Source organism: Podospora bellae-mahoneyi, mitochondrion (genome assembly GCF_035222275.1).
Source record: "Podospora bellae-mahoneyi strain CBS 112042 mitochondrion, complete sequence, whole genome shotgun sequence".
Lineage (NCBI taxonomy): Eukaryota > Fungi > Ascomycota > Sordariomycetes > Sordariales > Podosporaceae > Podospora > Podospora bellae-mahoneyi.
In genome coordinates this window covers 40,344-67,793 of record NW_026946358.1, presented here as the reverse complement: position 1 = coordinate 67,793, position 27,450 = coordinate 40,344, and the positions used below count along the sequence as shown (strand labels likewise).

Genomic DNA, 27,450 nt, shown 5'->3' with positions numbered 1-27,450 from the left:
TATATATAGTATATAATAAATATAACAAGTGATATTTAGAATATATTCCTATATATATATAAAAATCAATCAAAATTTGATTTGAGGATTTTCATAAAAATTTTTATTGTTAAGTATAATAAGTCCCGTGCAACTTCCACTACACGAACCGTATTTCGACTTTACACTAATCAGAGTCACACATACGAAGAGCCCCATATTAAAAAATAAAATCTAGCTTGCACCGTCATCTATTCTTGTTTAATACAGAACAGCAAACTTATTGCGCATACTCCTTTCAGCATGTGACGAGTGGTTAGTACCAATCCGAAGTTATATTCACCGTGTCATGGTGATCCACGATTACTAGCAATTTCTTATTCATATAGCCGAGTTTCAGACTACAATCCATATCTAATTTTATCCTATTTTGGGAGATTAGCTAAAATTCACATTTTTGCATCTCTTTGTTTAGGTACATGTGGCACGTCTATAGCCCACAACATCAAGGCCATGAGGACTTGTCTTGATCCCTTTTATCATAACCCATATACAGGTGAACTGCTTTATTTTATAATTTACAAATAAAGCAAGGGTTTTCGTTAATTCCATGGACCGAACCACAGTTTCACAACATCAACTGAAGACAGCCGTGCAACACTTGTATAATACTTGCATTAATCTATAACCTAAAAGCATAGTTAGCTAAATAATATTTAGCCAGCTATATATCTTAGAGCTTGCGCCTAACACTTAAATTTAGAGCGAGGAGGAGCTTTCGCCGCCCCGCGCCGCTACCTTTAAATAAGTGATGGTAGTAGATAGCATTTTTTTATATTCAAGTTGTGGTAAGGTTTTTCGTGGGTCATCGAATTAAATAACATACTTCACTGCTGGTGTCAGAAACGGTCTAGTGATTTCAGTTCCTGCGTTGCCACATTACTCTTGAGGTGAAATGCTTACACTTTCATTTATAGACTAGATGGTAAAATTTAATACGAGCTTACGCCCTTTTTGTATTTAACTATATCTAACCTATGGCATTCATAATTGACTGCTAAGACTACTTGGGTATCTAATCCTTTTTGTGACCTAAGCCTTCGTCCTTCAACGTCAGTTTTTATATAAAAGATTGCCTTCGCCTTTACCAGTCCCCTAGGTATTAATGAATTACAACTCTACACTCTAGAGTAAGATCTTCTTATATAAAACTCTAGTAAAATTGTTCCCGTTAAGGCAAATTCTACCGTCTAAGTACCCTTTAAACCTATTTAAGATGAATAACACTAGTCTCTTACGTATTGCCGCGACTGCTGGCACGCAATTGGTCAAGACAAGATGTACATACCGTCATTATAGGTATGTATACAGAATTTTATTCGATAAATCGATTAACTCCATTTTTATGGAGCCATTCTTCCAAGTTACCAGTTCAGCCGTTAGGCCATTGACCAATATTCCTCACTGCTGTACTTCGTTTGCCTTGGGATTTTTTCATCCCCAATGTGGTCGATCAACCTTTCTCAGCTTCGACTAAGAGAATACTAGGCTTGTTAAGCAATTACCTTAACAACTACCTTTCCCCGAGATTTTTTATCTTCATCTAAAAGCGAACATGACCGTTCTTTATTACTATAAAGGATTTGCCTTTACTTTTAGGTAGTACAAAAAACCATAATACTCACCTGTACACCACTTTTAATTAAAAAAACCCCTTTAGAGAGATTAACCTTATAAATAGAGGAGAATAAACCCTAAATTTAAACCTCCTTAATAACCAGTTTTACAGAAAGGAAAGAATAACTTTACTGCAACTGTAAAATTTAATTAAACGTTCGATTAGCATGTGTCAAGTATTTGGACAGTGTTCAATCAGAGCCATCACCAAACTCAACTTTGGTTAAAGTGAGTAAAGGCGAGCTTGCGCCGCGCCTTATTTAACACCACTTTATCAATTAATGATATTATAAATTAAATTAAATTAAATTACAATAACATCACTAATATATTTTAAGATACTTTAGAGCGAGGAGGGCGCAAGCATACATACATACTGACGAAGTATGTCGAGGAGGAGCTTGCGCTATATATAGCGCAAGCTCCTCGCTATATATAGCGCAGACGAAGTATAAATATCCCGTACGAAGACTCAGATATAGCATGAAAAAAAAAATCAGGCTGAGTAAAGAAAAGGGGGGCGAATTATCTACTAAATAAATTTAAAAGTAAAGCCATAAATATCAGATCAGTAAAAAAAGTAATATAATAACTGTATATCCTTTAAAAGTATAAGGATAAATAATGATTCCCATTTTAGACTCGAACTAAAAACCGTAATATTAGAAGTATTCTGCTCTACCATTGAGCTAATGGGAAAAAAAATAAAAGGTGACTTTTTAGCTAGCCAACATATGCCGCCACCCGCATTAATTTTATTAATATTAAACATAAACAGCTATATATAGGTATATAATATATTATTTACAATTTATAGAGCTTACACCTAAAAAAAATTTTTTTTTGCCTTTCGCTAAATATTAGCACTACTTCGTGCTTCGGCGTAAGCTCGAAGTACAAATTAAATAATCAGCAGAAGTACAAAATTGGCATTTTATAAAATAAAGTCCAAATTTATATTTTACCTAAATACTCTATTGTTGAAGAATAATTAAACCTTGTCATTGTTATTACCTGTCTACTATCAATTTTCAATGCACTTTTACCTAATTCATAAACAAAACCTATAGTTATAATAGTTATAAACCCTAATAATATAATTAAACCGTAAATATTATTGACATACTCACTAACAGCAAAAGGAAAAGTTAATAATATTTCTAAATCTAATAATAAGTATACTAAAGCGAAAATAAAAAATTTAACACCAAATTGTGTTCTATTTTGCCCTAAAAAACTATGAAAACCACATTCAAATATGCTATACTTCTCTTGATAAGGATTATGAGGAGCAAATATTAAATTAATAAATAAAAAAAGTAAAGCAATTATAGATACAAATAAAATAAATAATGTCATACTACTCATTTAATTACTAAATAAAACTTGTACCAATATGGTACCCATACTTAATCATTCTTTATTCATAAATATAAATAATAATATTACCAATGTAATTATAGAAATTGTAATAGAAAAAGGGCTAGATATAAGTGTAATTCTACCCTTAAAATCCCCAGCTTCAAAGATTAAACCCTTTTTAAATAAAAATTCACCTATAGAAGGATTTATACTATGATCAGGTAAATAGAAAAAAATTTTTTTTATTATATTTAAGTAATAAACTGCACCAATTACACTAGTAAGTATTGCAATTAAAGTTAAGAAAATATAACCATTATCTAAAGCAGCACTTAATACCATCTGTTTGGCAAAAAACCCTACTAGAGGTGGTATACCCACAAAAGAGAAAATTGTGATAGCTAAACTTAAAGATAATAAAGGATTTATATAGAAATACCCTTTTAATTGGCTAATTACTTGTATTGGAGAGTTATTTTTATCTAATAAATCTTTATATTCTTTATTTGTTGTTATATAACCATATAAAGAAAACCCTATAGTAATTATTATAATAAACACATTTAAATTACTTATAGAATATTGTATTAAATAAAATATAAAAGCTTGTGTTGATTCTATACTACAACCACTTAAAGCTAATAATATAAAACCTACATGAGAGATAGTACTGTACGCAAGTAATCTCTTAATTCTAAATTGTGTCAAACCAACAACAGTTCCAATTATTAATGAAAAAAGAGAACTTATTAATAAAAGGTATGTTCAACTAAATTCTGATAAATAATTATTTGTATGATAAACTAATTCTAACAAAAATATAAAAATAGAAATTTTAGCTATTATAGCCACAAATGTTGTAACTATAGTGGGTATAGCATCATATACGTCAGGAGATCAAAAATGAAAAGGTGCTGCACTTACTTTAAATAAAAACCCTATACTAAATACTAGTAAAGCAAAATTTAAATAATATGATTTATACCATGAAGTTAAAGCAGGCATATCCGCAGCACCATCTTTTACATCACTTATACTATTAAGTATATAAAGCCCATCCAGACTTGTAGTACCAGAATTAATATATAATAAACTTGTACCTAATAAAATAAAGCACGAGCTTAAACCACCTAATAAAAAATAAATTAAACCCCCTGCTGTAGATAATTCAGAATTTCTATAAATAGTACTTAATAAATACAAGCCATAACTTTGCAATTCAATAGAAAGAAATATAGAAACTAAATCATTCGTAGACATTAAAAAGACTGCTCCACTGATAACAAATAATAATATTAAAGGATATTCGATAATTTTCATATGTTCCCCCATTTTATTAAAAATTTTGGTTCTATAATTTAAAAATTTTTGATAAATTATATCTTTTAATGATGAATGTTCAGGTATTCAGGCTTTTCGGGGGTAGAAACTCGTTAATTGTAATATTAATATACTTAAAAAAAAAATAAATATATGAAATATTAATGTTATATTAGTAATATGTAATAAACCTCCATGTAGCCCAATACCTTTATTAATTATAGACAAACTCATTGTATCATGTAAAATACAATAAATCAAATCTATAAGAGCAATTCGGTTGAAGTTAACCGACATATCCTGCCTTAAAGTAACGGCATTCGACAGTAATAATCCTATTATACTTATAAATATCATAAAATAAAAAAAAAAAATTTAAGGCTTTATTATTTTAAGCAAGCTTGAACGGCTAATAATTAGCGAGCTTGCTTAAATAATAAGCAACGATGTGATGCTCTTTACTGTTATAACTCAAATAAATACGGCGCATACGTACGGTGACATATATGTATGTCTGCCACCACCTTATATGGCGAAGTCGTGCAAGCTCCTATAAAAACATATAAAAACTCCTCATTCTAAAAATCAACCAACCAATCAACCAACCAATCAGCCAACCAATCAACTAACCTGGGGAGAAAATCGAATTCTCATCTTTAACGTATGAAATTAAGGTTTTACCTTTAAACTACCCGGGCCTACTTTATTATATTAGAGCTTGCGCACACACGAGGAGGAGCTCGCGCGACGTAGTATGCATACGGTATGTATGCATACTACGTCGCGTACAGATAACGAGCTATAGATCTATATATATAGCCGTACGTATGTAAGCCCAGCACCCTAAATATATAAGGAGTACGTAGTACGTACGACTTAGTTATACTAGCGTATACGTCGCAAGAAATCGTGTGCAGGTAGTGCTAGTCCTTAGCGTAAGGAAAAAAAGGATAGGGAGCGCGGTGCTATATATAGCACCGCGCTCCTCCTCCTAAAAACAATAAAGGGACAATACTCTGATTTGAACAGAGAACCTACTGTGCCACATACAGTCGCTCTACCTATTGAGCTATATTATCCTTAAAATAATAAGAGCGAGGAGGAGCTTGCGCTATATATAGCGCAAGCAAGCTCCTTCTCAATATTAATATTCTCATATTTTCCGTGTGGTATATATCGCGCACAAGCTCTATAAGCTTTAGAATATTTATTATATAATAAATACGAGGTTTATTTTTTTTTAGAACTTTAGCACGCGAAGCTGCGAAGCCACAATTGCAGCTTAAATATAAGTATATTATAGCAATAATTAGAGCTTGCGCCTGTGTAGCGTATAAACATAGCACTACTAACCTAATTATAAATTTTCTGAGCTTGTGCGCGCGATATACCGCACGAAAAATCCATTTAATCTTTTTCGTGCGGTATATCGCACGCCCCCCCCCGACATACTTCGCCAGGACGCAAGCTCGGATAGAAAAAAATTATGTTGGAGTGATTCGAACACTCAATTGTAAATACCAAAAATTTATGACTTACCCATTAGTCCACAACATACTCAATAAAGAGCTTTAGCTTTAGTAGCTGCAGCCTAAATTTTCTATATATTATAAAATATAGATGACAAGATTTGAACTTGTACAGTCGTTAAACCAAACCGTCCTAAGCGGCTCCTGTCTACCATTTCCAGCACATCCATTATATTTTATGCCTAAGGTAAGACTTGAACTTACAACCAAAGCAGCTTCAATGCTCTGCTCTACCAATTGAGCTTCTCAGGCTTATGGAGAAATCAGGAATTGAACCTGAAAATCCGACGTGCAAAGTCAGCGTTTTACCAAATTAGACTATATCCCCTTATGTGCAGACGACTTCGCCGTACGCTTAAAATATTTAGCGCAAGTAGCAACATCTCAACCCTGAGGAGGAGGAGGAGCTTGCGCTATATATAGCACCCAGAACTATATAATATCCGAGGAACGACTTGAACGTTCACGGCTATTAACCAGCAAAACTTAAGCTTGCACTGTCTACCATTCCAGCACTCGGATATAATAAAGATATAAATAAGAGCAGCCTTACATTTTATGGCGCCCGACATACTTCGTCAGGAAGCTTGTGTGCCCAGCGCTATATGTCGCACCAGTCTAAAGCGCATGCTCATATTACATATTAAAGGAGGAGGGCGCAAGCTCGAGGAGGAGCTTGCGCCGCTATATATAGCGATATATATAGCGCCGCATACTTCCTGTGGCGTAGCCGCCAAGCCAGCCTGAAATCTATATCTATATACAGATGCGGATAAAGGATTTGCACCCTTGTCTTTTGGGCATGAGCCAAAAATGTTTCTATTACACCAACCCGCATTATTAAAAACTTTTGCTGCAGACGACTTCGTCATACACTTAAAAGTTAAAGCGCACGACGAAGTCGTCTGCAGCTGAATATACAGCCATAAGGCTAAAGTGACTTGAACACTTATAATTACTGTTATGAGCAGTACGCTCTACCAATTGAGCTATAGCCTCAATAAAAAGAATGACGGTGCTGGGCATACATACGTAGGGTTATATATATATAACTCGTCGTAAGTAAACCTCCGCGCCTGACGTAGGGATATTTATACTTCGTCTGCTGTATATATATAGCGCAAGCTCCTCGATATACTTCGCCATTATGTATGTACGCTTGCGCCTACCTAATAGACTAGGCAGGAATCGAACCTGCGATGGTAGCATTGAAAGAGCTATGTCGTACCACTTGACTACTAATCCTTATAACTCCTAGCCGGGTGCAAGTATCGCACTTACTTCTATTGATTACAAAACAATTGCATTCCTTTTATGCTAACTCGGCTTTAAATAAAATATATCAATTATATAGTTTACTATAAAATTAGTACTTAATACCTTAAAATCTCTAGATTCTTGCAAATTAAGCCTAATGACGTAATATTATATTACGTATATTTAAGAAATATCCCAAGACAAGCTTCGTGCCTATATGCTTTCAGCACTTATCTTTGACTAACTTAGCTTTCCTGCCATGCTTATGTTATTTATTTAGTTAGTGACTATAACATCCCATTTTCCTTTTTTTTCTTTCGTACGACGTCGAAAAAAAAGAAATTAATACAAGGCACATAAACAACAGGTAAACCAGAGGTTAATAAAATTGGCATACCTTTTGGGTATACAACAGTACCCCATGTTCCTTTCGTACAAGATTAATCCTTGTTATATTCTAATTCCCTCTAGAAGATAGAAACCATACTGTCTCACGACGTATTTACAACTTGTTATACTATTCTAAAAAAAAATAAGGGAGGAGCTTGCGCCCTAATATACCTCACCTATAATCTTTTATTTTAGCTTAGCTCAATATATCACTATACTGTTCAGACTATGTCTTAACCTACCTATCCTAAATCACACCAAAGTACAAGACGCTGCTTGTAAAACCAATACAAAACATATAAATAGCTGTGCAAGCTAAATGCACTCCAGTTATTTATCAAATATATCTTTGTAATCATAACAATCTGAGCTAAACTGGTTTAGTTCAGGTATATTTTTATACTCAGTATCGAAAAAATCTAAGTTAACTGGTTCTAAACCTAGCTTATAGTACATAGAAGGATGCATATAAGCTTTAGTAAGCTCTCTTACCAGTGGTAATTGACTTTTACTAATAGTTATCATATACTGATTATTTCTATCATGAGCAACTTTACTTAGTATATTTAATTTTTTAGTTATAGCTAAAGACAATAATTCGACCTCTTCTTTAGTAAAACTATTAGTGTATATACGTATTATTTCGTCAGGCAATTTTAAATTCCCATCCCCCATAATAAGATGTGCTAACACCACTGGAGACATAAGCTCTACTATATTACAAGGTACAATTTTTATTAATTTACCTTGTGAATTTAATTCATAAAATAGTTGATGATAATACACCAATTGTGGTAAACTTACAGTTTTAAACCTTATAACTTCATGACTTGTTTTAGTCTTTCTGTTAGTTACGCTGATAGAGGCTGGCCCTGTATTTGTATAAGGTTCAAATAGATCATATAAGTGACGCAAGTATAAAGAATGTTTAGCTCCAAAACTTACAGAAAGACGAACTGCACTCGTTGGTGAAGTTCTTTCTAAATGTCCATCACTTAAAAGTAACCCTATGAGAACATCATTTAAATATACAGGTAGCTTTGATTTACCGCGATATTCTTTCTTATTCCCTTCTAATTTATTAAGAGAATTTAAAAATCTAATCATTGTTGTTTTATTCATCATATATTGTAATTTAATTTATTTTTGACGTATTTCTTAGGTGGTAGGCTTGGATATTATTAAAGGTTTATTGTTAGCATTACTCACCTTATAGTCGTTGAACGATTTTATCTTTTATTTATGCTAAGATAAACTTCGCTGCAAATTATTATTACTGATAATTATCATATGGTAAAAATATTTTTGCAATTAATCCAGAAATATTCATAATCATTGTTACTTAATATAAGTATCAATATTATAGGGCTAACACCCAGCTCATGTAACTTTTTAATCGACGAACAGTCGTACCCTACATAGTTTCTGCATCCATGAGGATAAGTTAAGCCGACATCGAGGTGCCAAACCGCGCACTCATTATGTACACTCTTGCGCAAATTAGCCTGTTCAACTTGTTATCATTTTAATTTATTTCCATTTTTTACAAAAGGGTTCAGACTATTTCTTCATTTCTTATTTTTTTTTCACCAGATGGGGCTCGTACCTAAAATTAATGTACGAGTTTACGCCCTAAATACAAACCTATTATTTTCCGCTATTTTTTTTTTATTTATAGCTTCCACATTGCTTTTTAACTTAAAACTCTTCCTTTATTCATATATAATTTTATATTACGTATTTCTTTTAAACCTACTTCAGTTAAATGTTCTTTGTTTTTTAACATTACATAAGCTTGTCTAAAAAGTAGATAGTCTTCAAATTTTTTTGTAACTAGAGGATATTTATCAAAATGATTTATAATCAACTCTAATTCTTTTAAAGACTCAAATTTAATTTGACTATTTTCATCCGTTATGATAGTTCCTCCATTAAAGAATTTTTTAATTTCATTTAATATATGTAAATCCCGGTTATGTAACTCAATTTTAAAACGTAATTTTATAGCTCAACTAGTAGAACGAGTATTATCATTATAAACTGTTATATTAAATGAACCTTATGCATCAGAAAATCCTGTGACAGCCTATGAATCTATACTCGTATTAACTGAACTATAAGTAGCTGATGTAGACTAAGATTTACCTGACACTCAACCTTTTACTGCAAAAGCACCAATCCGACGTTTATATGCTAGTATTGAATAATCAATATTAGGTTTAACAAAACCTCTCATATTTATAGATGATAATCCTTTATATGAAGAATCAATGTTTTTCAAACCTCCTTTCCACCTTACTTTAAATTGAGATCTATCTGCTCTATATCGTTTAGTTAATCTACCTTTAGCTTCTAATCTTACACCGCCCATATTTTTATAATTTATAGAATTAAAAATTATTTCATATATTTTTAAATAATCTTTATTAAGGCACTGGTGTGAAGCTGCTGCTGTGGCAGCGGCACTCATAACGTTATAAAATAACTTATTTAAGAATTTAGATAAATTCTTATCGAGCTTGCCCCCTCTAAGTATATAACTTATTTTAGTATTTAGATATTTATTTTCTAATAATTTAAAATCTATACCTTTTATATGAAAACTTTTTTCTATTATTCTATTTACTTTAGGTAAAACTACCTTATTTAAAATAGTATCCATCGTTCTTAATATATTAGCTCTTCTATTTTTTAATTTAGATAGTAAAATATTAGTGAAAAAATCACTATGAAATACCACCGATCTAATATTTACAATATTAAATTCAACTTTCTTATTATAATATTTTACTATAAAATTTTTCAATTTATATAAAAGTTTTTCTTCAAATTTATATTTATTAAGATTTAGTCTTAATTTATATTTTCTAAGAAGTCTTAAGTTTTTAATTAAAAAAGATTTAGTTAGAGTTTTTTCATATTTAAAAATTTCTTGCAGACTTCGTAGGGCTACTGGTTGGTTATCAGCTTTAGCTAAATTCTTAAAATCAGAACTATAGCTTGTTTGCATATCCTCCGGATTAGAAGCAGCCAGACTTCGTATGCAGCCACCTTCCTTCTTATTTAAAATAACTGCAAATTTAGCTATTAAATTAAAAAGATTTTTGTTTAATTTTTTTATTTTTTTTAATAAAGATATTTTTTCTCTGTTATAGACATATACAGTTATAACTGCTTTATTATTAGTATGTTTTACTTCTGCCTTACTAGCAAATATTTTATTTAATGAAATACTTCTAGTTTTATATGATCTATATTTATTATATAAAAATTTAGGATTAAAATACAAATTAAAAAAAAACTTTTAATTAATAAATTAATATTTAAATCATAAATAGGCATATTTTTTATATTATTTTTATTAAATACATAAATACTATTTTTTCATTCCCTAGATACAGGGGGAAAGTATCTTTTTCCTACTTCAGATTTACTTTTAAAAGGTATTTTTTTATTATCTTTATTAAGAGCTTGCGCCAAAAAAATAGATAAAAACTTTGGAGTTTTATTATTCATGCTATGTATAATTTATTATATTTTTTTACATATTAAAAAAAAAAGAAAGTTGGGTATTAATAAAGGATTATTGTTAGCATTACTCACCTTATAGTCGTTGAACGATTTTATCTTTATGTAAAGCAGCTAGCTGCTTTATAATGCTGAGATAAATTTCGCTTCAAATTTACTTTTTTTCTAGAGCGAGCTGTATACAGCTATATATCACCCCAGCCTTAAAAGTAATTTTTGAAATTAACCCAATATATTATCAATTATTTATTGCGTACGTAAGCCGATTTCATACTTCGTATGATATTTATGCAGACATACTTCTGTACAAATATCCCTAACGTAGTATGTATGTCTATACGTCTGTATGCGGACTTCGTATACATAAATATAAATATTGAAGGACAAACATCCCTAGCGTAGCTTTTCCAATAATCCAAGATCTCTCCTTTTTGTATCTTGTGATCCTATGCCCCGCTTACGCGACTGTAAGATTTGTTGTTAATCAAACAGTAAGGCAAGATTAAGCCATTAAGCTTTATAAGTAACAAACATTTTTATTATTTAAAAGCTTACACTTAAAATAATTTAAGCGTAGCAGCACTAAATAATAACTATAGTAAAATATTAGAGAGGTGCAAACTCGAGGTGCCAGAGCTTGCGCCAGAACTTGTGCCTCGAGCTTGCGCCTATCTCATAATATTTACTTTATTACGTCTAATTTCACTATAAATAAAATCTTACCTCCTAATTTCATGGAAATTATATTGCAAAAATACATATATAATTTTTATACTGTACCCAAGGACTATATTATAAATGAATCGAATTCATTCATATTATATTCTATGAATAGAACATACATGATTAAATATAGGATTACTATAAAAAATTGCAAACATAAATTTTTTTATTATTAGACACACCCATTTACTCTTTATGGGGTCTGTGCCCCGCATAAACTGTCTCCTAACAATTGTTCTACCTTATAAATACGTATTGTATTGGTATGAGTAAACTACGAAGTTCCTAAATTAGTAACTTCATAGTGAGGTGTCAACTAACTAGCGGTGCAGCTATGTAGCTGCGCCACAAAATTGCCTTATCACACCATACTGATACGTATTTTGACGACGAGCTATATATAGCGCCGTCCTTGTAGTTTGATTTATTTATTTCGGTTGACTTTCTTATTTAGTTCCGCATATAGCTACACTGATTTCCATACTAGCACGTTTAGTATAGTATAAAAATCTAAGATAAATTTAAAATAAATAAATTATAATATGATGGAATAATAAAGGTGTTTCAATTATATTTTATCAATTACCTTATACACTCAGAATAGCCGGGATCATATTCAATAATTAGTAACAGTAAAGCTGCATAGGGTCTTCTCGTCTAACTAGAGGTAAGCAGTATCTGCACTGCTATTCCAATTTCACTGAGTCAATCATAGAGACAGCTGTTGTATCGTTACATCATTCATGCAAGACCGCATTTAACGGCCAAGGCGTTTCGCTACCTTAGGACCCTCACGCTAAGGCCGCCATTAACCGGGGGTTCCTCTAAGACCATACTTTTATCAATATAGTTAATTCGTTAACCAGCCGGCATCGGGCAGAGATCACACTCAATACCTAGATTTTCATCTTTATGCAAAGTGCTTTGTTTTAATTAAACAGTCGTACAACAATATTTCATGCTTCTTCCTTTTTACTCGTATTAATCGAGACTAATGAGCCCTCCTTATCCCTAAGTTACGGTAGTTAGTTTGCCGAGTTCCTTTATGATTGTTACCTCATTACGCCTTCGTATTCTCTACTAGCTTACTTGTTTCAGTTTCTAGGTACGGTATTTCCTTCTCCTATTTCCTTAATTAAGCGAGTGGTACTACGTATTACATGCTGGCTTGACTACGCAGTAGTTTGCATGCATGAGTAGTGTCACCCACTTAGTTTTATAAAGAAAATCAGATCGGTTACTTTTTTTTTCCAGCACATTTTTCACTCCCTACAAGGCGCGGTTGCAAGCTCCTCAAAAAAAATAAATTTTTCGAGGTGCTTGCCCGTGCCTTGAAGGTTAAATGTTGTCTAAAGTAATTAGATTTTCTCATCGCAATAATATAAGTATTATCAACTTAGAGGCCGTTACTTTTTTAAAACTCTTTCCATAAGCTTTAGGCGAGAGAGCTTAACATATAATATAATATTATATTATATTATAATTTACATAGCCCTTCTTTTTTGTTACTCATGTCACCATTATCACTTGAGTTGTCCTATATTTTTCTTTAAAAAAGAAAAGTCAAATATTAACTCAACGTTCTGCTACCCCACAAAAATGACCATAATTTAATTTATTATGGTCATTTGTGGACAAAGTTTCGGTATATTATTTAGATCCGATAAATTTTCGATGCTTTTAAGATTTAACAAGTGCTCTGTTACGAGGTCTTTAAAATATGGCTGCTTCCAGGCCTATCTTCTTGTCGACTTATATAAAAACCCTCTTAATTTCACTTAATAATAATTTTGGAACCTTAACTATTTCTTTGTTCTGGGCTGTTTCCCTTTTGACATACAACCTTAGCATTCTATGTCCGATAATTCAAGAACCATCTTTGTCATTCCGAGTCTACATACTCACCGATAAAATCTTCACGATCCCCCGATGTATACAAATAAAATGTATTTCATATAAATAGATAAATAGCGAGGAAGAGCTTTCGCCGCGCCGCGCCTTACTTATCCATATGAGAATATACATCTTGTCTGAGATAAAGTTCTGTACCTACTAAGATGTTACTTAAACTGCCTACTTTTATAGGTTTCGCAGAAACAGATCTACCTCTTTAATCCTAATTAAGGATAAAGCCGAGGTCCTTCTCCCTAAATAGTTATAAACTATCCATTTAACGGGCAGTAAAGTACTTTTTTATATTTTATTTTTTGTGGCCTGCTTGCTTACAACTATATATTTTTTTTATTGGTTTTTCAGAGATAATGGCTTTTTTTACAGCAGTTCTACTTACACCTATAGCTTTAGCTGCTTCAGTTAAACTTGTATATTCTATTACTTCTGAAGTAATAAGATTTTTAACTATAACTGCTACACCGTTAAGTGATATAGCCGCTGCCGATATTTTAGCACGTGTCTCATCTGAAAGTTTTATACCTTTACGTGAGCTAGATATTTTATTTTTATCTTCTTCAGTTAAGATTCTACCTGTTGCAGCTAATGATAGATTCTTTCGTGTTTCTTCACTCACTTTACGCTCATTTTTAAAAAATTCTAAAGTTTCTTTACTATGCTTAAATCCTAATGATGAACCTGCTTGTTCTAATATATTATATTCAGGTTTTAATAAGTCTAAATAATATTGTTCTCTTGTTATGGGATCTACACCTTCACAGTACTCAAGAATATCTAAAGTAAAGTTTGAGTGTCCATATTTTAAAAGAGCATTATGTATAGCTGTATTATACTTCATTATATGTTTAACACTATAATATTTGTATAATCTTACAGAAAAATTAGAGGAACTACCAATATATGTTTTTGATTTACATTGTTAGTTCAACGATACACTACCGATTTATTTTTATTTTTTTTAATATACGATCTTTCTCAAGCTCGCTATTATAGTAAGTTATTACTGGTTTTACCATAGAAAGGTTAACATCCGACTTGATGAAAAATAACAGCATAGCTGTTTAATATTTGTATGTAGAAAGAAGTATATTTTAGTAGCTTATTTTTTTTTTTTTTTATTTTATATATTAATGAATATATTCAATTACTTCAGAGGTTATTCTTTCAATTCTATCACTGGGGTAGGGTGCTAGCCTTCCAATGGCCCGAGTACCTTTCTACAGTGTACCTTGCTTGTAGCTGCTACGGGTATCTATTCATAATAACTTGTCGGCTATTATATCTGCAAGTAGCTGGTTACAGCTGCTTGTACAGAAAATAATGAAGTTTGAATATACTACATTAAGGCGGGTATTGTTGGCATATTTCATATGCAGTAAATGTTAATAAAAAACTACTTTAATGCCCTGCATCCTTTCGGATGAGGCTTGACTATATCTTAAGCTTGCGCCAACCTACATCTAGTCGATGAACAGCACACCATATATCGAGCTCTATTTCATAATCCGGAGGGATTAGAAGCCTGCCTAATATTTGGTGCTTGGCTGCGGATTACCCATTTCACTTACGCGTATCAATTTCGATTTTACCGTACCACGAGTCATTACCTGTGCCACAAACTATGTTACCACGTCTGTTTGGTTGAAATTGCTTTAGGGCTTTCCCGCAATTTGAAGGTTTATAGCAGAAGGTTCACTTCTACAAACTGGCCTAAATAGCTGCTTAGGCTATTTTTTTACCAGCTATCCTAGTCAGTGTTGTCTTTCACTCGCTTACCATAGTTCTTCGGATATCTTTGCAACGATAACCCGTTCGGACCTTTATAGCCCTGACTATAGTAAGATCACTAGGCTTCGGGTCTAACTTTAGACACTATTCATTATTTTAATGATCGGTTTAACTATGCATGTCATCTATCAAATCAAGATAATTAGCTCGCATCTAATGTTAACTTGGTGACCCATTATGCAAAAGGTACGCTCTTGCTTTTTATTATCAGCTTGAGCTGCTTATAAAACTACTATTTCAAAAAAATTTTCCCTCACGGTACTTTTCACTGTCGCTCATGTATTATATTTAGCCTTTGAGGAAGGTTCCCCATAAATTCAAACAGCTTTTAGGCCATTTTACTTATTTATATAGGCTACTCTATTTTAGTTCACACTAATCATAGAATCTCGTTTGATTTTTTTTCCTGAAGTTAATAAGATATTTCAATTCACTTCGTTTATTAAATAATTTCTCTAAGAGTTCATATGTTTTATTCATGTACATAAGTTAAATTTCTCTCTTTAATACATAGCACGTATTTCCATAATAGTCTCTTTATATACTTGTATATCTTAGATATAATATAAAAGATATATACAATTCATTTATATTTTTTTAATTTCTACAATAAATTAATACTGTATTTATACCCTTAGTATAGCTATAACGAGGGGGAGGAGTTTGTGTCACGCCACGCCTAAAGGCGCAAGCTCTAACTTAACTTAAAAATTTTTTTTCCTGCCAAATACAAACATGTGTTACATAAGGAGTAAATATATCGGGTTACTGTGACTCGAACACAGAATAATCCCATCCCAAATGAGATGTCGTAACCAATCTGACTCTAACCCGTAAAAATATAAAATTTAGAGCTTGCGCCCTGCACCTTAGTCAAAGAGAGTTTGTACCCTAGTACTATATAATGAAGGTAAAAACTATAAACTAATCAAACCGTGCTACATACTTCGGCCCGCCTACTTCTGTATGCAGGCATACTCCTCAAGAGTGAAGGTACGCCTGCATACTTTCTAAGGAGTGTACTTCATTTCATATGGAGGCGCAAGCTCCAAATAAATAAATAAAGAGATGGGCTTCGGCTCCTCGCCCTTCAGTTTATAATTTTAATATAGGTAGAGCTTGCGCATGCAGAGAATATGGGATTCGAACCCATGATGGAGATTAACCATAACTAATCTCAAGCTAGCCACCTTAAACCACTCGGTCAATTCTCTTTAACCCTGAAATGTAAATAACGTACAACCATAATATTAATTATATTAATACTATACCGCCATACATACTTCGTATGCTTTATATAAGCATACGAAGTATGTAGAGAGCTTGCAGACGAAGTATAAATATCCGCAAGCTTTAAATAATTAACCTTCTTTGATTCCTCAGCGGCTCGAACGCTGATATTATTCTTATCAAAAATACACTTTAACCAGTTAAGTCAAGGAATCTTATAAATAGGCAGGCTTCTAATCCCTCCGGGATATGAAGTAGAGTTCTAAATGTTTCCTGCTACAGTGAACTGACTATAATCACCCGCCTCATTAAAAAGACTAGACGAAGTATGAAGTATGCATACTACGTCGCGCGGATATTTATACTTCGTCTGCAAGCTCTCTACTTCGTCTGCTTTATATATAGCGAGGAGGAGCTTTCGCCGTGTCTATGTATGTAGGCCAGCCAGCCTACTAAACTAAACTAAATTTAAATTATGAATTACAATTTAATATTACAACAACATCACTAATATATTTTAACATACTTATTATATAATAACGTTACGTTACATTGCTAACATATTTTAATATAACAAATATATTTTAACCTATAAGATTAATTATTAGTATTATTACATTTGTGTGAGGAGGAGCTTGTGCCGCGCCTATGTATGTAGGCCAGCCAGCCAGCCAGTCAGCCCGTATATTAATGTTAAATTATGACTATGCATACGTACTACGCACGCACTACGTACTACGCACTACGTACTACGTACTAATCATAGTACCCTACCTACCCTCTACCCTGGATAACTGGAGCTAAATCGATTAAAATCCCATTTCATATTCAAATATGAAATCAAAATATTAAAAGTATTTTATTTAAGGGTAATAGAGGTTAACTATAAAACATTAACAGGTAAAATATTATAACTATATAATATACAAGGAAGTAAAACAATTAAAGCAAATAATAAAGGTAATAAAACCGTTCAACAAAAAGCCATTAATTGATCGAAACGTATTCTAGGAAAAGAAGCTCTTACTCATATAAAAAAAAATATTAAAATAGAACTTTTTAATCCTATAGTTAATCCATATATTAATCCTTCTATAATAGAATTATTAACAAAAATTTCTTTATAGAAATAATAAAATATATTAAAAAAATTAAAATCAATAAATCCTATATTAAAAAGGATAGAATAAAAAAAATTAAAGACATCTAAACTATTTATTGACAAATAACCCCCTAAAAATAAAATACTTGTAAGTATACACATTAAAACAATACTTCCGTATTCAGCTAAGAAAAAGAATACAAAAACTACTGCAGCATGTTCTGTCATAAATCCACTAACAAGTTCTGATTCAGCCTCAGCTAAATCAAAGGGAGCCCGATTTGTTTCAGCAACAGAACCTATAAAAAATATAATAAATACAGGCAATAATGGAAATATATTCCAAATAGCTCTTTGAGATTCTATATTAACACTAAGATTTAAACTTCCAGTTAGCATAATTACTAAAAGTATAGCAGAACTTAAAACTAATTCATAACTAATCAATTGAGCTGTACTTCTTAAGGATCCTAAAAAAGCATATTTACTATTAGCACTTCATCCAGCCAATAGTATACCGTACGTGGCTAATGAAGATACAGCTAAGATATAATAAATACCTAAGCTAAAATCATTAATAGCTAGACCAGGTCCATAAGGTATTACTGCATAACCTAAAAGAGAAAAAATTAATGTAATAACAGGACCTAAAAAGAATAAGATTATGTTAGCTTGTGTTGGTGCTACATATTCTTTTAATAATAGTTTTAAAGCATCGGCAAAGGCTTGAAGAAGTCCATAATACGAATCTCCCCTTTTAATCATGTATAAAAAAAAAATCATACTGTAGATTTAGGCAGGGGCCTTCTCCCTGAATAATAAAAATATTATCCATTTAACAGAATATTATATAAATATTCCTGTATCCTTTCGGATAGGGTCTGACTATATCTTAAGTATTATGTGAACAATACCAACTACCGTCTAGTCGATGAACTGCACACCATTACTTATACAATAAATATATGGCGCTTGGCTGCGGATTACCTATTTCCTTTCGTGCATCTATTTATGTGTTACTATACCTCTTTCGAGCCACAACTTAATTACTTAATTTGCTTAGTCTAAATAGCTTTAAGGCTTCCCCGTCAATTTGATGGTTTAAAGGCCAAATAAAGTTTCCTACGCTTTATTTTTACTATTATTTACATATACTATAAAAATAATACCCTTTATATGATTCATTTGAATCTAAATATTTGTTTATTGTTTTAACACTTATTTTTAAATCTTTAGATAAAGATAATTTAGAAATATAGCTAGGTTTATTGTCATTGATTAAAGTTAATTTATCATCTACATATTTATATACTCAAATACTAGTTGTCATATTAGAAACTTTATTAAATTTATTAGATAAAAGATTTAAATCTTCTGTATCTAACTCATTTTTAAATAAATATATAAATTTACCTCCTTTATTTATAGCTTCTTTAGTATCTAAATGATTAATTAAAGATCTATAATCTACGTTAAAATAATCTGCTGCTTTTTTTATACTATTAAAATTACCTATTAATTCTAAAGTATTAGCATCATATATTCAAACATTAAGGTTATTATGTTTTCTAGATAAATGAACTTCTTTTAATCTTTCTATATTTAAATTATCCAATTCATTACTAAATAAATAATTGTTTTTAATACCACCAGGTATTCACTTATCTAAGTGATTATTTACTGAATTATGTGACACATTTAAAATTTTAATTGTCTCACCTATAGAATTATAAATGTTTTTAACAATATTACTTTTTGTATCTATAGAATAAACTCAGACTTTTTTACTTATAGTACGATCTAAATCTAATCCTTGAATGGTATCACTTACTAATTTGTCTATTAATTCAAAATCTACTATTAAATCAGTTAAAAAAAATATTGCTTTTATAAGGAACATAAGTATTTAAATAAATATTTATAGTTTCTCTGCTTATATTTAAATATTGAGATAATTTATTAATACTCTCGAATTTAATATAGTTATCCTTAAGTGATCCTTCACTATAAGTATATAAATAGACAGGTATACCTGAATATTTATTATCTTTGTTTCATTCTAATTGTTTAAGTTTTAATATTTCATATAAAGAGTCGTAATTTTGTATAGTATACATCTCACTTTTATATATTGTATTTAATAAAGGTAAGTATTTTTGTAAATAATAATTCTCTCTTTCTTTTTGAATATCTAAACTACAAATCTGAATAATTGAAAAATGAAATTTATCTCAACCTACAGCATTAGCAAAAACATGAAATTTATCTTGTAAATTTATATTAAGATGAGCTTTAAATCTATTTCTAAAATTTTTAGCTCTTCCTATATAAAAAATCTCAGGATTTTCTTTGTAAGTAAATATATATATACCCCCTTTACTTTTAATACTTCTGAAAAAAGTCTTAAGATCCGAAGGAGACAATAAATCCTCACAAGTTTTAATTACGGCTGCGCCGTCTTTAAAAAGGCTTAATAGGAGCTTTTCTGTTTAAATATAAACCATTTATTAATTTATCAGTTGTAGAAGTATGATAATATTTTTTTTTAAAAGAACTAGAGACGCTGTGTGTGCGACCTACGAAATTAGGACCTAATCTTCTTTGCATACTTGCCATAGTTTTTCTTTCCGCAATTGTAACATAAGCTATACCTAAAAGGGCAGGAACTAATACCAATACAACCTCAATTAATGAAATAATGATAGAATAATACATAATAAAGATATAAAAATTAAAAACATAATCAAAAAAAAGTGCTAATAAAAAAGTAACCTCATGAAATATTACCATTAACGATAACTCTCTATGTTAGTTATGAGTATGAGGTTTCATATGTTTATATAATAAGAGGAGGAGGAGGGGGGGAGCTTGCGCTATATATAGCGCTATATATAGCGCTGTATATGGCGCCGCGCTACGTATAGCGCCAAAAAAGACCAATATCCTCAATTTGTACCTCTGCTGCTGCGGCTACGCCGCCAGCCTGCCTGTGCGAGCTCCTTAGCTTTAGCTTACGCTTAGCTGCAGGAGCAGTAGCCTTTTTATTTATCCTAAAAGTTTAGATATAAAAGTACGAGATAAGAATAAACGAACAAATCTAGGTAAAATGTACTTAGATAAAATATACACAGTTATAGCAAGTATAATAAAAGTAAATGTTATTTCATTAACAAAATAAAATGGGACTAATTGAGGCATATAAATTATGAAAAAATAGAAATAATACTGATATAAAAGTATCAAGTTCTAAGTTTAAATAATAAGAGCTTTAGCTTGCGCAGCCTTATATATTAATTTAAACTTATGCCAGAGCATAGGAAGATGTAAATATTGAGCTTGCACCTCAAGCAGGCACAAGCATGATATGGTGTGTGCGAGGAGGAGGAGGGGGAGGAGATTGCGCTATATATAGCACAATATATAGCAGACGAAGTATGTATGGACGGCTTTCGATATCTTTTAGATACCTCCAGCCAGCTTTTTGTGACGAGTTAGTTCGCAGTGTACGGCGTGATTCTACGTCCTGACCTGTACCTTACTCTTTTCATTTTTTATATTATGCTCTAAATTATCCCATAGGGTATCCCAAACCAACCTATATAACCATGTGGCGCGGCGCAAGCTCGCTCCGTATTAACATACCACTTTCTTCCCAGCACATCGCAACTATACATAACCTAACCAGATAACTTCATAAGTATCCGAAGATATCTTTTTATCATAGTGGTTAGTGATATAGTGGGAGATATTGGGTCGAGCTTGCGCCTGAAGTGATTCGTATAATTACTTTCGAGCTCCCCTTCATATCCCGGAGGGTTTAGAAGCCTGCCTAGGTCAAAGGTATCCTTTATAACAATATTTTTTGTACTATGGAGTATGTGTGTCATACACTTTTTAAAGACTCTATTAGGCGCGAGCTCTTAAAAATTGAGGATTACCCCTCGGCTTCGCAGGAAAATTGGAAAATTCCCGGAATTTATTTATTTATTTTTTCTAACTTAGAGTTTATTGTTTGATCGGTTACCCTCTCAAATTCACAGCTCGACACCAGGCTTAGGATTCCGGTTTTCTCCGAGGCACTCTTTTTACTGATTTTCATCCATCAATTAGTACACGAGGAGGATAAATAAAATTTTATCTAATTTTTTTTGTATAACATAACAATTTCAAGCTAAGCTTGAAGAGTTTTTTACTCTTCTATCAAGCTTAGCGCGAACATCAAACTGCTTTTTAACCACATTTCCAGGACTTCACTAATTAAAATTAGTTTTTTCTAATTTGAGATAGTAGCTGTATAGCTTAAAATCTTTAATGAATTCCCTCCTATGAATTTGCACTCATAAGGGGCTTAATGTCAGAACTGTATGGACGGCTTTCGATATCTTTTAGATACCTCGTAAAAAAAATAAAAAAAAAAAATAAAAACGAAAACAGTTGCTTTTGTTATTTATTACAGCAACAAAGTACTCTAAACACCAAACAATAAACTTGTTACATTATAATGTAAGCCATCTAAAATAAAGGATGGGTATATTCCAAACATAATAGTAAATATTATTAAAGTAAATAATAAAAAGAATTCTCTTTTAGTTACATCACCAATATTTTCTTCAAAGAATTTACTAAATGAACCACCGAAAGCTATACGGTTATACATATATATAGTGTAAGCGGCCGAGAATATTATAGAAGAACTAGAAAATAGACCTAATAAAGGTAATCTTTCAAAAGTTCCATATAAAGACATAAATTCCCCTACAAAATTTAAAGTTAAAGGTGCACCACAATTACCTAAACATAAAATGAAAAAAAGTATGGAGAACAAAGGCATTACTTGAGCAGTTCCTCTATAGTAAGATATTATTCTGGTACCAGATCTATCATACAATACACCTCCTGCACATATAAATAGCCCACTTGATACAAACCCATGTCCTAAACCTAAAAGTATACCACCTTCAATCCCTTGAATAATATTACTGAATACACCTATTAAATAAACTGCAGCATGAGATACTGAGCTATAAGCAATTAGTTCTTTTATATCTATAGTTCGTAATGTACTAAAACTGGCATAAATTATTGTAATAATACCTATACTAAAAATTATAGAAGTATAATTTAAAGATATTTTAGGTAATAAAGGTAGGATTAGTCTAAATATACCATATAAACTTAATTTTAATACAATACCTGCAAGTACTATACTTCCACCTAAGGGCGATTCTACATGAGCTTTTAATAATCAACTATTTAAGAAAACTGTAGGAGTTTTTACAGCAAAAGCTATAAATACTCCTAAAAATAAAAATATTTGAGTTGTATATTCAAAATTACTTTTTGATAAAACATCCAAATATGTTGTACCAATTAAAGAAGACATAGTTAAAATAGATAATAATAAAAATAATGATCCTAACAATGTATATAAAAAAATATAAAAACTAGCTCTTACTTTATTACTTGATCCAAATAAACCTATTAATATAAATAAAGGCGGTAATATACTTTCAAAAAATATATAAAATAATAATACATCTAATACTAAAAATACGGCCAATAAAAGAGTTTCCAGCAATAATATTATTATTAAATATGCCTTAATATTATGTGTTATTGAATTTCAATTTGATATTAATGCTATAGGCATTATTATAGTTGTTAATAATACAAAATATATTGAAAGACCATCCACCCCTAAATATATATTATAAACACTTAATTCCAAATCATCTTGTACAAATTGAAATTGATTAGTACTAAAATCAAACAAGATATAAATTATTAATGATACAATTAAATTCATAATTGTAGTTATAAAAGCAATTTTTTTATAAAAATTTAATTCATTATTTATTACGAGGACTTTTAATAATTCTCCTCCACTATTCTTACCAGCTCCGGCTTCACTAAAACTCCCACTATTACTGTTATTACTAGTAATATTAAAATTATAACTATCAAAACTTAAAATAAAAAAAATACCTATCATAGGTATAATTAATAGAGCATATAACAATCCTGACATTTGAATAAAAATCAAATTAAAATATACTACCCTACTATAAAAAAAAAATTACCTTCAAGGTTAGCCCCTTGAACTTTATAAAAATAAAAAAATCCTAATTAATTTTTTAATTAAGTAAGATATTATTGTAAGAATAAATTAATCTTTATCTATAAAGGGGCTTTAACTTTAAGGATTAACCTGTTTAAAAGTAGTAAACTAATTTTAAGGCTTCTCCCCTTTTCTTATAAAATATGTTTAAAAGGATTAAATAAACAATACGTATGGCTACCATACGCATTATATATTTAGTTTTAGTGTTTTGCGTTTTGTGTTTCGCGCTTCGCATTAATTATGAGCCTGCGCCTACGAAGTATGCATATATACTTCGTCGTCGCGCCCCAAACAAATATAAAATCTTAATATAAAGACGAGCTTTATATATAGCGCCGTATCCCGCTCTCGCGAGCCGCTATTCTTCAAAAAAAAGTATTCGTAATTCGTACGACCTTGTTGTATGACTTCTTGCGGCGACTTTGTCACCGCCAATACGACGACTTCTTCGTCGTCGTAATATAAATACAAAACAGACATTTTAGTCTAACAACCTGTCCCTCCTATTGTTCTTTTAATCAAATAAGGAATTTTTCTAAAGATACCGATTCTATTACTATAGGCATAGAGCTGTGTAATATTCCACATATTTCTGAACATTGACCGTAGAATACTCCTTCTCTATTAATAAAAACAGATACTTGATTTAATCTTCCAGGGTATGCATCACATTTTATACCTAAAGCAGGAGCAGCAAAAGAATGTATAACATCACCTGCTGTTATAATAAATCTAACATGTGTTAATTCAGGAAGAACAACTCTATTATCCACTTCTAACATTCTTAATCCTCCTTCATCTAAATCAGATTCTGGTACTATATATGAATCAAATTCTATGAATTGATCATTAGAATCTAAAAAATCAGGATATTGGTAACTTCAATATCATTGGTGACCCTCTGCTAAAACTGACATTGAAGGATCACTAACTTCATCCATTAAATATAATAATTTAAAAGAAGGAAAAGCAATTAATATTAATATTACTGCTGGAGTAATAGTTCATATTAATTCGATTAATGTCTACAACATAAGTACTTTCATACTTAACTGGACTATATCTTATCTTATAAGTCGACGTCGTCGACGTTTGATTTCCACGTGTAGTCTCTGAGGATCCAAAGTATTTAGTACGGAGGGCGGCGCAGCGCTCCCCCCCCACCCTCAGTGTCCTGCCACCACAGGTGGCGGCAGAAGACCAAGGTCTTGGTTTCCTGCTGATAATCCATTGTACATCCTTTAGGGTTATCACTGATAAAGTATATATCTATTATCTTTATAGTACCTGAAGGCTTTAGGAGTTTCCAGCATATAGTGGAATTTTATTCATAGTTTTTTTAAATTTATTTGGTATTTATTCCTGCGTGTACTTCGTTAGCTAGTAAATTTATATCTATCTTTAAATATTTTACCAGAATTTATATAGAGTCTTATAGTATTACTACTAATTCCTAAAAATTTGGCAGCTCTTCTTATTGAAACAAAACTACCTATTAATTGAAACCCTTTTGAATCAGATTTTTCATATATGTTAACAAGATAACCTCTGCTAGCACTCATCTTTAATAGAGTTTCTTCAGAATGTTTTCTACCTAAAGCTTTTTGTCTCATTAACTCTTTAGTTTTTTCAGAATGGGGAGCTTGCGCCCCAAATAATGAATTATTTGCCCCTAACTTATTTAGAGCCATGAGTGCTTTAGTTTCTTCAGAATGAGTGCGACCATATAAAGCAGATTTTTCTCCTACATATATTCCTTTTAAAGATTTACTAATTTTAGCTTTAGTTTCTTCTGTTAGTTTATGTCCTAAAGAACTACCTGCTATTTTTAAAATATTGTATTTAGGATTTAACTTATCAAGATAGTATTGTTCTCTTTCTGTTAAATCAGCTATATCACAATATTCTAATACTTCAAGCTGGAAGTTGGAATACCCGTATTTAATCAAAGCTCTACTTATTATAAGAGCTTCTTTATTTTTCAAATAACTCATATTAAAGTATCTTATAAATCTTTTAGATAAATCAACTGATTGTCCAATATGTATATCATTAGTTAATTTATTGGTCCATTTATAGATACCAGATTTATTTTTGTTATCTTTTATAATTAATTTTCTCATTGAATAAGGATCTTGATACAATTTTATACTATTATGGTTCTTTTGGGACAGGCCTAGCGACTTGGTCTTAGGACCTGAAGAAGATGTTGTACTATAAGAACGTATATATTTATTGTTATTATTTACCAAACGCAAGTTACCTTTAAACTTAAAACACTTTTGAATAGGCACATCTCTACCGTGATTTAAATATTTATGTGATATTGGTGATTTTGTACTAACATAGTTTATAACTATAGATAATAAAATTCATCCTACAGCAAATAATATAACTACTAAATAATACATTATATTATCGTGTAATTCATTTAACCCTTCCATCTGAGGAGTAGCACTATCTTGAAAATATATACCTCAAGGACTGGGAGCATCAAAATTCATAACTAATTTATTAATTAAAAAAAACATAAAAAATAATAAAATACAATTTATTCTATATTGAAATATTATTATATAATATTATATTATATCATTATACATGTTATATAGAATCTAAAAAAAAATAACAGCAAGCATACAGACATGCGCCGTCGTACACGCGTAGCCTGGTCGCGCCTACTTCTGCTGCTGATGCGGCGTAGCCACCAGCCAGCCAGCCCGGCGCAAGCAGCAAATCTACATAAGATTTGGATTCTAAACAGACATCTTAGTATAAATATAACAGCCTGCACTTTAGTGGTAATAGACGTACTGACTTTATATTAAGAGTTCGTGTATAAATTAAATCCTTATCCTCTACATTTTTTTTATAATAATAATCACTTTGTTATATAATCATAAAATGATTATATAGCAATAAGATTTACCCTTTATTATTATATATTATATACAGCTTGCCGGGCTTATTGGACTTGCCTGGCTTAGCCAGGCAAGTCCTGGTGTACGAAGTATGCTTGCTTGATTCACTTACTAAAAAATCATTACTTAAATAGCTATGGTTCGTAGTACGACGGCGCCGTACGTATGTACATACGCATTAAATTTAATTATCCTTACCTTTACCTTTACTATTTTCTTCTTCTAAAAATTTAACCTGCTCAATATTTTCTAAAGCTGATTTACATATATTTTATTTTTCAATCAGTTTACTAATTTGTTCTTTATATGCAGGTACTTCTTTATGATTTTCATAAGATTTTATTGAAAACTCTATTACATTTAGAGCTTCAACTAGCTCTTCCTTAGTGGCTTTATTAACACGTTCCTTAAACGTAGGACTGTAAATAAATTTACTTACTTCTGACTCATCATGGTCAGAATCTGATTTATAGTCAGCTTCTGATTCAGATTCTCATTCAAAATCTGACTGAGTTATAACTCCTTTATGGGGGGCGCTACCTCCAAGCTTTTTAGGTTGCCAAGCAGAAGAAGCTTCACCCCCGTTCAGGATTTTTAGGCTGCTGTGCATCA

At 31.1% G+C, this 27,450-nt stretch overlaps 10 protein-coding genes and 17 non-coding genes across 27 annotated transcripts, besides 6 other annotated features; 1 reads left to right on the top strand and 26 right to left on the bottom strand. All coding sequences in view use genetic code 4, as the record gives it.

Moving 5' to 3' along the window:
• Positions 1–2: 2 nt before the first annotated feature.
• rns lies at positions 3–1,980 on the bottom strand. The gene has a single exon. It is a non-coding gene; the product is annotated as a small subunit ribosomal RNA (ribosomal RNA).
• Positions 1,981–2,283: 303 nt separating this feature from the next.
• trnR(tct) lies at positions 2,284–2,355 on the bottom strand. Its single transcript has one exon. It is a non-coding gene; the product is annotated as a tRNA-Arg (tRNA).
• A 255-nt stretch (positions 2,356–2,610) lies between these two features.
• On the bottom strand, positions 2,611–3,024 carry nad3 (NADH dehydrogenase subunit 3; the record flags this gene model as incomplete). The annotated part of the gene is made up of 1 exon: positions 2,611–3,024. One exon carries the CDS (start codon positions 3,022–3,024, stop codon positions 2,611–2,613), a length of 414 nt encoding a protein of 137 aa, XP_062727689.1.
• nad2 (NADH dehydrogenase subunit 2) lies at positions 3,025–4,695 on the bottom strand (the record flags this gene model as incomplete). Its single annotated transcript has 1 exon — positions 3,025–4,695. The coding sequence occupies one exon, from the start codon at positions 4,693–4,695 to the stop codon at positions 3,025–3,027; it is 1,671 nt and encodes a 556-aa protein (XP_062727688.1).
• Positions 4,696–4,965: 270 nt separating this feature from the next.
• On the bottom strand, positions 4,966–5,036 carry trnM(cat). The gene has a single exon. It is a non-coding gene; the product is annotated as a tRNA-Met (tRNA).
• A 308-nt stretch (positions 5,037–5,344) lies between these two features.
• trnH(gtg) lies at positions 5,345–5,418 on the bottom strand. The gene has a single exon. It is a non-coding gene; the product is annotated as a tRNA-His (tRNA).
• A 404-nt stretch (positions 5,419–5,822) lies between these two features.
• Positions 5,823–5,895, bottom strand: trnQ(ttg). Its single transcript has one exon. It is a non-coding gene; the product is annotated as a tRNA-Glx (tRNA).
• A 58-nt stretch (positions 5,896–5,953) lies between these two features.
• On the bottom strand, positions 5,954–6,037 carry trnL(tag). Its single transcript has one exon. It is a non-coding gene; the product is annotated as a tRNA-Leu (tRNA).
• A 9-nt stretch (positions 6,038–6,046) lies between these two features.
• On the bottom strand, positions 6,047–6,119 carry trnF(gaa). Its single transcript has one exon. It is a non-coding gene; the product is annotated as a tRNA-Phe (tRNA).
• A 3-nt stretch (positions 6,120–6,122) lies between these two features.
• Positions 6,123–6,195, bottom strand: trnA(tgc). Its single transcript has one exon. It is a non-coding gene; the product is annotated as a tRNA-Ala (tRNA).
• Positions 6,196–6,307: 112 nt separating this feature from the next.
• Positions 6,308–6,389, bottom strand: trnL(taa). Its single transcript has one exon. It is a non-coding gene; the product is annotated as a tRNA-Leu (tRNA).
• A 244-nt stretch (positions 6,390–6,633) lies between these two features.
• On the bottom strand, positions 6,634–6,704 carry trnM(cat). The gene has a single exon. It is a non-coding gene; the product is annotated as a tRNA-Met (tRNA).
• An 84-nt stretch (positions 6,705–6,788) lies between these two features.
• On the bottom strand, positions 6,789–6,861 carry trnM(cat). The gene has a single exon. It is a non-coding gene; the product is annotated as a tRNA-Met (tRNA).
• A 174-nt stretch (positions 6,862–7,035) lies between these two features.
• Positions 7,036–7,107, bottom strand: trnE(ttc). Its single transcript has one exon. It is a non-coding gene; the product is annotated as a tRNA-Glu (tRNA).
• An 11-nt stretch (positions 7,108–7,118) lies between these two features.
• Positions 7,119–7,189, bottom strand: trnT(tgt). The gene has a single exon. It is a non-coding gene; the product is annotated as a tRNA-Thr (tRNA).
• A 19-nt stretch (positions 7,190–7,208) lies between these two features.
• rnl lies at positions 7,209–16,065 on the bottom strand. Its single transcript has 4 exons — positions 15,414–16,065; positions 11,432–13,862; positions 8,888–9,024; positions 7,209–7,629 (listed from the first exon to the last, which is right to left on the bottom strand). It is a non-coding gene; the product is annotated as a large subunit ribosomal RNA (ribosomal RNA).
• Positions 7,845–8,651: a mobile genetic element.
• Positions 9,208–9,570: a mobile genetic element.
• Positions 9,649–10,524, bottom strand: QC761_0114500 (uncharacterized protein; the record flags this gene model as incomplete). The annotated part of the gene is made up of 1 exon: positions 9,649–10,524. One exon carries the CDS (start codon positions 10,522–10,524, stop codon positions 9,649–9,651), a length of 876 nt encoding a protein of 291 aa, XP_062727687.1.
• Positions 13,966–14,592: a mobile genetic element.
• A 159-nt stretch (positions 16,066–16,224) lies between the features above and the next one.
• trnP(tgg) lies at positions 16,225–16,298 on the bottom strand. Its single transcript has one exon. It is a non-coding gene; the product is annotated as a tRNA-Pro (tRNA).
• Positions 16,299–16,592: 294 nt separating this feature from the next.
• trnS(tga) lies at positions 16,593–16,678 on the bottom strand. Its single transcript has one exon. It is a non-coding gene; the product is annotated as a tRNA-Ser (tRNA).
• A 158-nt stretch (positions 16,679–16,836) lies between these two features.
• On the bottom strand, positions 16,837–16,909 carry trnI(gat). Its single transcript has one exon. It is a non-coding gene; the product is annotated as a tRNA-Ile (tRNA).
• A 668-nt stretch (positions 16,910–17,577) lies between these two features.
• Positions 17,578–20,511, bottom strand: nad1 (NADH dehydrogenase subunit 1; the record flags this gene model as incomplete). Its single annotated transcript has 2 exons — positions 17,578–18,540; positions 20,371–20,511. The coding sequence occupies 2 exons, from the start codon at positions 20,509–20,511 to the stop codon at positions 17,578–17,580; spliced, it is 1,104 nt and encodes a 367-aa protein (XP_062727686.1).
• Positions 18,541–20,370: a mobile genetic element.
• On the bottom strand, positions 18,938–19,696 carry QC761_0114440 (uncharacterized protein; the record flags this gene model as incomplete). Its single annotated transcript has 1 exon — positions 18,938–19,696. One exon carries the CDS (start codon positions 19,694–19,696, stop codon positions 18,938–18,940), a length of 759 nt encoding a protein of 252 aa, XP_062727685.1.
• A 330-nt stretch (positions 20,512–20,841) lies between the features above and the next one.
• atp8 (ATP synthase F0 subunit 8) lies at positions 20,842–20,994 on the bottom strand (the record flags this gene model as incomplete). Its single annotated transcript has 1 exon — positions 20,842–20,994. The coding sequence occupies one exon, from the start codon at positions 20,992–20,994 to the stop codon at positions 20,842–20,844; it is 153 nt and encodes a 50-aa protein (XP_062727684.1).
• A 161-nt stretch (positions 20,995–21,155) lies between these two features.
• Positions 21,156–21,485, top strand: QC761_0114420 (uncharacterized protein; the record flags this gene model as incomplete). The annotated part of the gene is made up of 1 exon: positions 21,156–21,485. The coding sequence occupies one exon, from the start codon at positions 21,156–21,158 to the stop codon at positions 21,483–21,485; it is 330 nt and encodes a 109-aa protein (XP_062727683.1).
• Positions 21,486–22,264: 779 nt separating this feature from the next.
• nad4 (NADH dehydrogenase subunit 4) lies at positions 22,265–23,824 on the bottom strand (the record flags this gene model as incomplete). The annotated part of the gene is made up of 1 exon: positions 22,265–23,824. One exon carries the CDS (start codon positions 23,822–23,824, stop codon positions 22,265–22,267), a length of 1,560 nt encoding a protein of 519 aa, XP_062727682.1.
• A 596-nt stretch (positions 23,825–24,420) lies between these two features.
• cox2 (cytochrome c oxidase subunit 2) lies at positions 24,421–26,448 on the bottom strand (the record flags this gene model as incomplete). Its single annotated transcript has 2 exons — positions 24,421–24,942; positions 26,218–26,448. The coding sequence occupies 2 exons, from the start codon at positions 26,446–26,448 to the stop codon at positions 24,421–24,423; spliced, it is 753 nt and encodes a 250-aa protein (XP_062727681.1).
• Positions 24,943–26,217: a mobile genetic element.
• Positions 25,294–26,217: a mobile genetic element.
• Positions 26,449–27,109: 661 nt separating the features above from the next.
• Positions 27,110–27,448, bottom strand: QC761_0114380 (uncharacterized protein; the record flags this gene model as incomplete). The annotated part of the gene is made up of 1 exon: positions 27,110–27,448. One exon carries the CDS (start codon positions 27,446–27,448, stop codon positions 27,110–27,112), a length of 339 nt encoding a protein of 112 aa, XP_062727680.1.
• Positions 27,449–27,450: the final 2 nt, after the last annotated feature.